Consider the following 12,852-nt stretch of genomic DNA (forward strand, 5'->3'; position numbering starts at 1 on the left):
TCGGACGCGAACGAGCACATATAGACGATCGTCGGGCTATGGAGCCGCTAATCGCCTATATGTGAAACACCCGGCAACGGGTGTGTGCAATAGTCGGGTCTTTTCTGCCCGTGCTAAGGGGCGCGCGCGAGCAGAAAAAAATTGCCGTCTGGAGACTGCAACCCGCAAATGCTGCAGTGCCGTCCGTTTTTTTACTACGGGCGGACGGCAAGTGGTTAAAGATCCTGTATATGTCCACTGGAGGGGCGAAAACTGTCTGTGTGCATCGGTGCCCTACCTGGGACCCCTGGATATCCAGACCTCCTTTACCAGTGATTACTTGACTTGCCCATTGCCTTTGAAGCCTGGCACCTTCCCTCAGTGTCCCCACTGTCCCTTGTTATCTGTGAACTACAACACAATAATGTCTCCGACACTCTAGGGAGCTGCAACACTTCTTAAAAATCTGTTGTGCCCTCCTCTCTGTGACTGAGACACACTGGATGGTAAACCTGCCCACTCTGCACCGCAAAACATACCGTTGTGTACATGCACATCTCCTGTGCTCTGCCTGTGAGATCGCAGCCAGATTCTCGCAAGGTCCAGGATCAGTTCTTCTTGCTGCTGCCTTAGTTACCTGGTCACAGATGGTGATTTAACCCCTCCCATTTGTGATGACCCATGTGTATGTAATCTCGGGTAGCCAATTTTAATCTGTCTCATTGCTCCTGCTTAGCATTGCCTTGCTGTGCAACAGAATTGATAAATGTCCCCCTAGCTGTATGAAAAAATAAATACATTTTCACCTGTAACTCAAACCTATAATAGGAAAATAGGAAAAAAAGTTATAAAAGTTTCTTAACCTGCATAGCTGGCACCTGGATGAGCTTGCATTTTGTCTCTACACCCTTAAATAGTGCCCTGGAACCTGAGATGTTATGCAGTGCAAACTACAACCAGGCACCGTGTTTGTTGGCTCTGGCCTTCTGCCACATTTTTTTAATGCAATGTCATACGACTGACCCATTTACTGTGATGGGTGGCTTCTCTAGCCAATAATAAAACACAGATGAGGTGTTATAGGGTTGGTCCATAATCAGGAAAAAGCTTACTGGTATATTATAATTTCTGAGCAGTTTCAAGGGGTGTTGCATATCTGCCCCATACTGCAGGGATTAAGAAATCTAAATCTGTCAATAGAGGCCTCCTGGTGTAGATTTACACTGGTTGCAGCTGCAATACTACTGGCCCTGAGCTGAGCACTGCTTGGACATATGTATATACACAAAGATCTGTACTAAGAGGAATGATAAACATATGAAATGTTAGATTTCACCAGTATGGCTTATTGAAGTAAGCAGATACCCAAATGGCTAATTAATTTGTGTTTTTTACACTGCTGTTATTTACTAATGTATCCAACTGTCTAGCATTATGGGATAATTTAATTTAAGCTTTTTGATCAGTTAAGGAATATTTTGTTTTACTTGATTTATGTTTTTATTTGTATTTATTGTATTCAATAACAACAGAAACAAGATTGATACAGGAGCCAAGTACTAAAGGCTTGTCTACAGCCTACCCCTCACATACAGATGCTTCCACTGTTGATGAATTTCTTGAAAATCACATGAAGAAAATCCTGTATGCTATACCATTGTCTACAACCTGTGTGCTGTCTCCTGGGGCAGACACTTCTAGATTGCCTACTAATGTACAGGTTGAAGAGTGCACAGTGCCCAGTGAACAAATAAAGGGTGCAATAAGGTATGTTTCTATGGTATTTTACACCGTACCATTGTACCCGATATGTTTGGAAAATAACTTGCATCAATATAGCAAAGTATACATGAATATTTCAAGGATTACAGTTTGCATGTATGGTATAAGTACCATAAGAAACTATAGTAAAGCAAAGTACAACAGAAAAATTACATCAACACAATAATAACTCAAAATATGTTCTTACTGAAAATGCACTAAAGTTTTTACTTCTACTCCCTGACAAGCATTTAAATGTATTCCCTCCCATTAAATTGCAGAAATAAGTGAGTATGGTATTCGAAACCATATTGTTTGTCTAAATTTCTAGGCAATACCTTTTTAATAGCTGTTTTTGTTGCACAGTGTTTTAGTTATACTTTCTAATAAAATGTTATTTTTGTGTATTCGGTGTTTTCAGCAAAGAGAATTTGGGTGATGAAAGCCTGCTGGCATCTGTGGCCAAAACATTAGCTGCCATTGATAAACTTGCAAACAGGCAGGTATGCTTTTAATGTTTTTATTCTTTTTTTTTTTTTTTTTTTACATGTTACCTTTTTTGAACTGTTTGTAATGAGCCTTACAATATAAAAAGTATTGTAAAAAAAAAAAAGAAAAGGTAATTATTATACATATAAAATGACTGTTTGAATGCAGAGCAGAGTTGTCACTCTCATGTAGGCTGTACCTGCTTTCACTACAAAGGGATAAAATGTTGCCTGGAGTGTTGCTATCAGCATGGTCATTGCAGAGTCACAAACCTGTAGTTTGTCAGCAGCTGTCATCACCAAGTCCTGCCCACTGATTTCTGGATTGACAAAGCAGCCTCTGCTGCCCTAACCCTCCCACTGTGAGCTGCAGTGTCTGGGAGGGGGGAGCATGTGAGGCATAAATGAAGGAGGATTTGGCTCAGTCATGGAAGGTAAGCCCTCATTCACAAGGGGAACCGCCGACTTGTTTAGACTGTCATATAGGAGCCTTTAGATGTACTTTTAAATGTGGAGTGTTATGTATATATGCCTATACAGAAGATCCAAATTTGTGTTCATCCACTTGTGCCTTTTTTCTTTTCCAGCAGAAGGGATATATGGTCTCTATGGACATCTAAGATGGTTATCTTCATGTCCACATCTTCCCTCTGCATTAATGCTTTCTGCTCTTTGCTATAGAGGTTCCCTGTTGCACCATGTTTGCCGTTTGTAGCATTACCCCTCAGGTTTTGCACAGCCCAGAGAGTCTTAATAAAAGTTCTAGCCCCAGTCCTAGTAGAAAAGACAACCAAGGGCATACCAGTGGTAACCTACCTGGACACCCTGATTTATGAAAGTAGCATTCGCTCGGGACTTGCAGCAAAGCCTGCACATACTAAAAATAAAAAACTTTCAGGTAGACATTGAGTTCACGTCACATGGATCTAGGGGAATGGTCCCTCCATCAGAAGGTATTCCTTCGGGATCTGTCAATTGTGGGGCACAGCAGATGTAGATCCAATGTTATGGTACATTTGAAGTCTCAGTCACTGATTTTAAAGGCATGACTTTTGAAGCCCAGGATCTAACAGTGCAAGGCCCTTCAAGGCTGTCATCTACACCATGTTAAGCGGGCTCATGGGTCTCTTGCATGTAAACTTTACATGCAGCAGTTTGCGTGCTAATGCTGCCTGCTCGGTAAGAGCCACATGACTTAATGCTACAGGATGATGGGGGAGTTCTCTGGTTCCCCCACTGCTCATACGGCTGCACATAAGTACATAACTCATGTAATTCCAGACAAACTTATATCTCGCTCTAAACTATTATTTAATTCTATTTACTAACACTTATTTCACAACTCATCGATATGTGTGCATAAACCCCATACCTTTCCTGCTGCTACTTGTTTCCTGTCTCCGCTACTCCTTCCGTATTACCCTTCCATCACGCTATAATTCCATAGATCAGTGAGTAACTTGTAATACATTTTCATTGCATAGTAGGCTCTGTTATTATCAAAATATGCAGTAACTTCTGCTTCAATATATATTTTCTATAAGACAGTCAAATCTTTTGAACCTGAAAACTAAGGACAGTAAAATGATAGAAAGATTTAAAATTATTTAAAATTCAAATATAAATTCTGCCAAATACTTTATATAAAATGTAGGCCAGAATGCTTACTGATTCAAGGTTTTGTTTTTTTTCCCTGATAGACAAAGAATTGTATTGCATTATCTCCAAACCCATCTCTCTCAGCCCAAGTTGCACTGAACCATGTGTCACATTTGAGCTTGGAACGGTAAGTAATTTTACATTTAAAACAACAATTATGCAAATTACTTTGATGTGTATGAGAATTTCTGGTTAGATTAGGAGCAGTTCAGAGTGGTGAGGTTCTGTTCATTGCTATAAAATGGGGGCATTTATCAAAATCTGGAGCAGTTGCCCATGGCAACCAATCAGTTGCTCTCTTCAGTGTATTCAGTTAAGATTTGAAAATGAAAGAGAGAAGCTGATTGGTTACAGTGTACCGCTGCTCCAGATTTTGTCTGCTCCAGTTTTGATAAATTCCCCCTCAATATGTTTAAAGGTGCGGAATCCTTTTTAATTTTAGTGAGTGGTTTAATAGTTCACCTTGATGTTCAAAAAGCAAATAAAGATGGTTATAAATGCAGAGGTTGAGCCACCAAATTAGACTCAAGTTCGAACTAGGCCAGTCAGATTTTTATTTTAATTTAACCATATCCAGTCTAACTTCCAAATTGTTTTAGAAATTAGTAAGCCCTGACAAAGTATCTATTGTGGAGTCCTGTTTTCTCCCCCCTCCATATGCTTGGGTGAAAAACTCCAGTACATACACACAGAATAAAGGCAAATTAGGTCTAAAATGGCTCTTGGACTGTGACCTCTGGCCCCTGGCACTCAGTTGAAACATTAGGCTCAAACATAAGAAGGCCACTAACTTGAGAAAATAATAAGTCTTATTTCAGCAGAGGGCCAGAGAAGAGAGGAAGTGGAAGAAGATCAAGCACATCACACGAATGGTCTGAAGACCACAGAAAAATATATACATTAATTTAAATATTTTTGTATTTTTTTAAACTAGAACCGTTAAATACCTGCTGCATCCCTGCAAAACAAAAAAATTGTGAAATCAGGTTAAAAAGATAAATATTTCAACCAGTTGTGGACATCGAGTATGGTATGCATGCACAATAAGACCTAACAAAATACACAGGGCCACCTTAACCCCTTATTAAACCTTTGTTTACCCTAATCAGCCCCAAATAATTCCTTAGCTCTGTCTTCCCCTCCTCCCCTTAGCTATTATTTATCTGCTGATTATTATTTTTATGCAAAAAAAGCCTTTATTTCATTTGTAAATAACTTTGGAATGTTTTTTTTTTTAAGGGGCAAGTATAGAATAATATGCATACTTCTTATATAATAAGTAATCCCAAAGTTATTGCTGAATAGACAGGTCCATAGCAGAAATGTGAAAATTGCTCTAATCCATAGAAGGTGTACAGGTAGGAGAGCTATTTTAGGCCAGGTTCACACTTGGGTGATCCCGGGACCGTGTATTTGGTGCGATCGTGCACAGCGTTTGCTGCGCGGCCCCATTGATCTCAATAGGGTTATATCCGCGTGGCCATTGCTGAAAAAAGCTACATGTATATTTTTCCGTGACGCACACCTCACAGGTTTTTTTTCTGCCACGATTGTGCACGATTTACCATCAGCGATTGGGGTATCATTAAAAATGGCACCACGATCGGCGGTTGTGCGATTCTTTGACCGCACGGTTTCGTGCGCGATCGTCTCGCAGTCATGAATTGACTAGGTGTAAACCGAGCCTTAAATTCGGTGAAGACAAGCGGTGTGCAGTTGATCTATTTGATGTGAGGCACCATGTTTCTGAACACGCTGTAGATGAATTACTCATTTTCATCATGAGTTGTTCATTTTCATGCTCTAATTTTATAGAGGTAGCGATGTGAGCTGGACTTTTTACCTCATGGTCTATAACCTTTTGGAGGTGTACCCTACTGGTTGTGGTGAAAGTTTTTGCCTCTTAATTGGCTGTAGGTTATATGGCTCCAGACAGTTCTGATGACTGTGTCAGAGTTAGGATTTCTGCCACCAGCGCAAGATCACAATATGGCTGCTGTGTGAATGGTCCATAAAGCCATTAGCCAGTCCTTGGGTGGTTCTATAAAGCCAGGACACCCCATTTTGCTTTTTCTTGCAGCTCATAGTTTGTACTGTTAGAATGAATAACTCTCATCTCCCTATGTCTAATATTTTTGATCGCATGAGCTGAAACATAATCCCTTTGGAAAACAACAAATGATTACGGAGGGTTTGGTGTCCAAACCTTTAATTATCTGTTCCTTTCTGCTGATTTGCATTCGTCCTGTCTGGGTTATTCCCCCGATGGCCTCTGAGGTGATTGTTGTCAACACTTTTAGCAGCCACAAGCCTACAGGATCCTCTCAAAAATTACTTAGCAGCGAGGCGTTAACTCCTCAGCCGTCTAGGCCCCAAACAGTCTATTCAGATTCTAAATTAACATTTGTCCTTACTGCTGACCACTACATTAAGAAGATACCTGTAATAGTATCTCACTTTCTATATTTAATGCTGCAACAATGTTTTAGGGTCCATGTTTTTTTTTCTGTGAGGAATGACCATATGGATACTAGAGCTTTTGGTTTTTTTTTAGATTTCTATCCAGCCCATCCTGGTAAATTCCACAATTTTACTTGTGTCTTATTATAGAACTTACATCTGAAGATGATAGAAATGTACTTTTTATTCACACAAAAGACCCTTGTCCTTTATCATTTGTCTTTTTAATAGCTAGGCCACCAAACACAGGTTGAATTGAATAGGGATGATTCATATGCCTTTGTTTTAATATCTCTGGGTGTCTATTCAGAAAGTCAATTGCTTTTAGTCAGGGAAACCATATACTGTATATGAAAGTCATAAGTTTAAAATGCAAAGAAATGACAATAGATGAACAAAAGTAAGCCCCTGTGATTGGTAGTATGGCATTCTGTGTAGTTACTCCAAGATTTATTCCTAGTATACCCCTTATCTGAAGGAACTTCAGATAAATATGTTGTAGTCAAAACACCACTCACCCTGACTTTATCAACTGTCCAGTTCTAGCTGATTTCGATACTGTCCTGGATCAGTTGGGAATTTCCAGAGACTTGTTTTACTGAGGAAGGAATTCGAGCTGTAGACATCTCAGATAAATCATCCTCCATGTTTGATACATTTATAGGTTCAAGGTTCCCTAAGAAAACCTGTGCACTGCAAGGGTTAATGGTTAGTTGGTCTAGGGGCTCAAATAAAAAAAAATGTACTTCCCTGATCATCGGTCCCACCTGGCTGCTAGACCAGCCCCCCACTGCTGATGTCTAATGCAGGTCCATTCACCTAGGGACATACCACAGCCGGAGCGAGGGGATCGGTGCGGTACATAGGTAAGCAATCACTGCCGCAGGACTGAGGATCACATGAGTATGTCTTCTGTATTCCGGCCCCTAGACCAAAACAAGCAGTGAACCCTTGCAACAGAATTTCTCAAGTCCTCATTCACACCTAGGCGTCAGCGTTTTTATGCACGTTAGACGCGAATAGGCAAAGATGTGCATTTTCTTGAGCGGATCAAAATGCCTAGCTGTGAATGAGGAAACGTGCGCACAAAAATGTTCAATTGGTTGTGTCGCAGGTTTTAATGCGCTTCCATTGAAGTCTATGTGTTCAAACGTGCTGTAATCTGCCTGAAAGAAGCTCATGTACCTTTTTCCAACGTTTGGCGTGTTACTGCTTGCAACAAAACTCTCAGGTGTAAACAGGGGACATATAAATGAATGGGATTTCTTGTGTTGAGAGTTTTGTCGCACTTGGCTTTGAGCGTCAAAACACCCAGGTGTGAACAGGGGCTTAAGGCACTGGCATAACTTTACCAGACACAATGAATGCAGGAAAAGAAATTACAAATTCGGGGAAAAACGCATACCTGTTTTCAGCAAATTGCAACAAAAGGAAGTGTGCATCAGAAGGATTATGTAAGCTGGGTACTGGCCTGTCTTCCACACTGATACGGAAATTCGCTTATGTGCACATACTAAAATATGGAGGACTATGAAATATACCCTCACACAAGTCTTCGGTTGTTCTTAATGGTTTATAATTTCTTCTAAACAGGGTGTTATGTGTCGGTATTGGAGACTTGGATCCTAAACTCAGTTCAACAAATGATGGGTAAGTTGGCAAGTTTTGACTGCAGATTGAGCTGTCCTGGTACATTTTGTTCTTTTTGGTGCGTTTTCATCATTTATTGTTTGTCCATTTTTATACAAGTGTCTTTGAGAAAATATAAATACTTCATTTACTCTTCAATATACTTTATAGGAAAACTTTTATGCTCATAATATCTGAAGACAAACCAAGTGAAAGAGTTCATTCAGACTATCAGTGTTTTCTCCAATGGAATGAGGTAAGTAAACTCCAGGCGATCATTGCCCGCTCTGAATAATACAGGCTCTTCCTAGACGCAGAGTAATGAGATGAACCAGTATACCCCCCCTTGGTACCTAATAACAACATTGTTCATGTTCACTTCAGGGAAGCTTATCCCACCTCAACCTAACCACTGAAATATCACTTTCTCAAACCATTCATCCCCACACAGCTCCCTCATGTATCACTTGCCCCTCCCTTTTAGATTGTAAGCCCTCACAGGCAGGGCCCTCCTTACCATCTTGTCTTGTAATGTCTTCCTTATATTGTAAAGCACTGCACAAACTGTTGGCGCTATATAAATCTGTATAATTATAATAATGTTACTGGCTCTATGCATTGGTTCAGGTCAGCAGGCCACACTGACGTCCTGCCTTTTGTCCATATCACTGGCCACTTTATCATACCTAATTGTCGATCAGCTTGTAGATACTTAAAATCATTTTGATGGTCATCTTATATTTAATAGCGCTACATCTGGTAAATCCATTTAAACAATTATTAAATGCAAATATTTCACAGCCACAATATAATATCACAGCCAATACCAAGCACGAATATGCGTGCAAGGGTGGGGAAACTACAAATCCCGTGATGCATCTGTCTCTGGGAGTCATGCCTGTGGCTGTGAGAATCTTGCAATGCCTCATGGGATTTGTAGTTTCACCACAGCTGAAGGTTCCACACCCATTAAAGGCAGGACTGCAACCCAACATTTTGAGTGGTGAGAACGTTTGAATCTCTGTTTATTATTGTAGTCTGTGTCCTGATTAGGGAGATTTACTTCATTATTTTGCCTCAGTTACAAGAGTGTCACCAGGACAGAAGGTGATAGTAAATCTCTTCAGTAGGGACAGATGCCACTCTGGCAGTGGCATATTCTTGTCTGTGGTTACCTGGTCTGGGGTCACTGGGACAAAAAGTGAGAAGAAATCTCCCCAGTGAAGGTCACAGACTGTACAAACCTGACAAAATGTCTAAGCCTTCCCTAATCTATCCACAACTAAACAAAAGTTATGGTTAGAGCTGGGCTTTAAATTAGAGCAACATCGCCTCGGAAGGCCTTCTTCTTGTCATCTTATCTGAGGCGTTCTATCTGGTACTTTGGCCGATATTTGAAAACCAAACGCATCCGGAAATGCAGCAGTGCATGCTCTTTTATAGTGTACAACTCCATACTATGTTATATTTTGTTGAGTAGATAATTAACTGGATTTGTCTATTTTGAGTACAGAACTTGCCTGTGTTTTGTGTTATTAAGGTCCCCTTAGGTATGTAAATCTGTCGCACTCTTGCCGTCTCTTCACAGAACCTTGGAGAAGGCAGCAGCTTCTTCTATGCACTTTTCCGATTCATCCTTCCTCTGGCCTATAGCTATCAGCCTGATCTTATTATTATAACTGTGGAGAATAACAGAAGCATTGGTACAAAGGATATTCTTCTGCTCACTAGCCTTCTACAGGGTTTATCTCAAGGAGCAGTTCTTTCTATAGTTCCGGTAAGCCTAGCCATGAACTGTTAATATTGGCTTTGAGAAACGGTGGTAACTGGTCACATATTTAACCTGAAATAGCACAAAAGCCTATTAATGATGCAGAATTTGTGTTCTGTGCTGTGTTTTCAATGTACTGTTCTTATTTTTAGGAATCTGAACCTGAGCTGACAGAGGCCTTGTGTAATGTTCTGGCAGGCTGCCACTCAACAATGGACTTCGGTCCTTACAAACCTCCTACGGAAGAATGTGTGCATGACTTAAAAGATGAAGCAGTTTCCATGGAGAAAGAATGGAAATTGCTGCAGTGTTTTGGTGGGTTACCGTACCTTCTAGAAGAGTCATTGACCTCTTAAAAACATCTTTGCAATATATTTCTGTAATTCTTGCTTTTTGTGACACTTCAGGTATTGTAGACTCTTTAAACAATAGACAGTTGGGCTTATGTATGTAAGAACTATATTTAGAGGATATTATGAATAGTATTTTAAGTGAGGAATCATTGAAAACTCAAATGCAACATTGTGGGATGGAAGGACATTTTGCTAAATGATTGTAAAGTAACACTTTTTTTTTATGGTGTACAAAATTAGCAGCTGTTTGCCTAGCAAAGCCCTGATAGATTAGGTGTTTTGTGCTAGACCATTCATATGTCAGGAAAACTGATAATGAAAGCCAGGGACACAGGGATGTATTCAGTGATGGTGTTTTGATCTCTCAAAGCTATGAAGCCGGTAGTTAGTGCAGTGGATATAAATAATGGACATTGAAATGCATATGCTATTTAAAAGGCTGAGCCTTTTTTTTAAGGGCACATTTTCAGTGTTGTGGTAAATTCTGAATGGCACCTCAATGTACTAAGGCAACACCTCTGCACTGAAGGGTATCAATGTACGGTAGTGCGTTGCAGCCAAGAAAATTAAAAAATCATTTTCAGTGTGTTGCCTTAGCACAACCCATATAATGTACGTTAACGCCCTGTTAAGTTAATGGTCCCTAAATGTTATTGTTCATAAGTAGGAGCTCTGGGGATGCTGTAAAGCGAATGTAAGTGTCTGCAAACATGTATCTGTCATCTATTTCCTGTATATACCTGTGAGTTAGGCAGGCATGAAGTATAAGTACTCGGCTTTCACAAATTAGAACATACCTTTTTACATATCTATCAGAAACAGTAGTAGGTTTAATTTTTTGTGTGTTTATTACTGTAACATTTTCTCTACATTTCTAATTTTGTTCCCATGGTTTACTGTTTGTTCTAGAATATTGCTGTGCCTTATAGCTGTTCCCAGGATGAGCACGGGGGGTAATTAAATTATATTGTTTGAAATACATTTTTGGAACCCTATATTTTTGATGTTTCTGCTACACTCATACAATCATTTTACAGCTTTTATTATTGCTATTTGAAAATAAATTCCTTTTTTATATGCAGTATGGGTTGACAATTCTTTCTTCTTTTACTTTAGCAAAATAGAAGTTCGGTAATTGACAAAGCAAGAGCGGTTATCACCAATGTTTCACGACAAGTGAAGACTGCAATGAAGGGAATCTTTTTCTTGCCTTGGACTGGGCAGATTCTCAGAAAATTCAAAAATATTGTAAAATTGTTGTAATTATTGCACTTGCATTAGCTTTTTTACAGGATTGTTTTGTAAAAATGGATATCTTTGAAAGAAAAAAAGCTGAACTAGTGTGCTATGTTTATTATTCCTATTATGTTGGAAAAAAAGTAGAACATAGAGCCCTTTTTTTTTTTCACCTGATCTTAAAGTCACAAGGATTTTAAGCTATTCCAAATGCTGATGAATCACTTACAATGGACGATGCTCCTTGATGTTTAAACATTTTAGTTTCCTGCAGAATCAGCTGGTCTCCTGAGCACTGGTCCTGATATCCTATTTTAGAGTGACTCCTTTGTCAAGCAGAGTGCTATGCAGTCATCCTTGTGTGTGCTAATAAGTAACTGCAATTTGGTACTGACCCCTACGTTTGCCTTGTTTTGTGTACTTAGTGTCCTTCTCCTGCAGGTGGCGTTATAAACACACATCTGTGGATAAGAACGATGTCCTTCAATGAACATAGAAAAATTTGAAGGGGGGGTGGGCAGAAATGGAAGTATGTCACTTCTATGGTGTATATCTTGGCGTATTTTCCATAAATGACAAGGCTCTATGTTGTGTTGCACCAGGCATGCTTATACAACAGTTTCTATAAATGTCTGACCGCATAAAGAGGGGTGACCGCAAAAATCAGCACTGCAGGAAGGAGGGAAGAAGGGGATGTGTATGGACAGCCAGCAAGGTGCAGCAATGTAGGAAGGAGAGCAGAAGAATAGGGGAAATTAGTTAACATTTGTATATGTGGCAGAATTAATGCATGGAAATGTGTGCTCCAAATTAAAACAATACGTCTATTTGAGAGAGAGAGACATTTCTAAAAGTGTTGCATCGCTGGTGCCAAATTAACAAAAGTCATATGCATAATTTCTACAGCAGAAAACCTTCTAAAAAGTACACCAGAAGTAAACATGTTCAGAAATGTGAAGTGGGGAGCATCACAATGATAATGAGCGCACAATGTGTGTAAAAGTATACTGTTTTGGATTAAAAGGTTATGTTGCCTGAAGTTTGTAATTTTCATGTCGAAAAACTAAATGAAATGGATATTAAATAAAGAAGCTCAATTTGAATTTGCAAAACAAAAAGGATTCAAATGTAAACTAAAATAGTGTTCTAGAATTCATGGAAATGTAGGTGAAAGTGAACAAAAAAGATAAAGTATGTACAGTGTGTGTATGTATGTATATGATTTCCAGCAGATAACTGGTGATGAGAGGTAACCATTCCGCTATTTCATAATTGAAGGAAGGAAGACACCATTCCGTCCCGGAGTCCAGCCCTTGCTAGGCAGAGAGAGACCGGTGAACACATCCTCACTCCACTTCACTGTCAAACCATTCAAGTAGCCCCACACCGAAACAGGCTCTGCTAAAAACATCTTTTAGCCCCCATTCACACCACAGCATTGCATGAAGGCATGTCGAGGTGACACATCTGTTGGCGTTTATTTCCTGTGTTTAATAGTGAGATACCACCGCACTTC

The 12,852-nt window shown here is 39.6% G+C and overlaps 1 protein-coding gene across 1 annotated transcript in view; it reads left to right on the top strand.

Annotated features, from left to right (window-relative positions):
* Positions 1-10,103, top strand: part of HDAC10 (histone deacetylase 10) — a 36,396-nt gene extending 26,293 nt beyond the window's left edge. Inside the window, exons 14-18 of the mRNA XM_018576720.1 lie at positions 1,512-1,746; positions 7,941-7,997; positions 8,148-8,232; positions 9,565-9,753; positions 9,900-10,103. Coding sequence (XP_018432222.1) covers positions 1,512-1,746; positions 7,941-7,997; positions 8,148-8,232; positions 9,565-9,753; positions 9,900-10,103 — 770 coding nt within the window. The remainder of the gene's footprint in view (positions 1-1,511; positions 1,747-7,940; positions 7,998-8,147; positions 8,233-9,564; positions 9,754-9,899) is intronic.
* Positions 10,104-12,852: the final 2,749 nt, after the last annotated feature.

The sequence above is a fragment of the Nanorana parkeri genome, unplaced genomic scaffold (genome assembly GCF_000935625.1).
Source record: "Nanorana parkeri isolate BGI_ZX_2015 unplaced genomic scaffold, ASM93562v1 scaffold75, whole genome shotgun sequence".
NCBI classification, from domain to species: Eukaryota; Metazoa; Chordata; class Amphibia; order Anura; family Dicroglossidae; genus Nanorana; species Nanorana parkeri.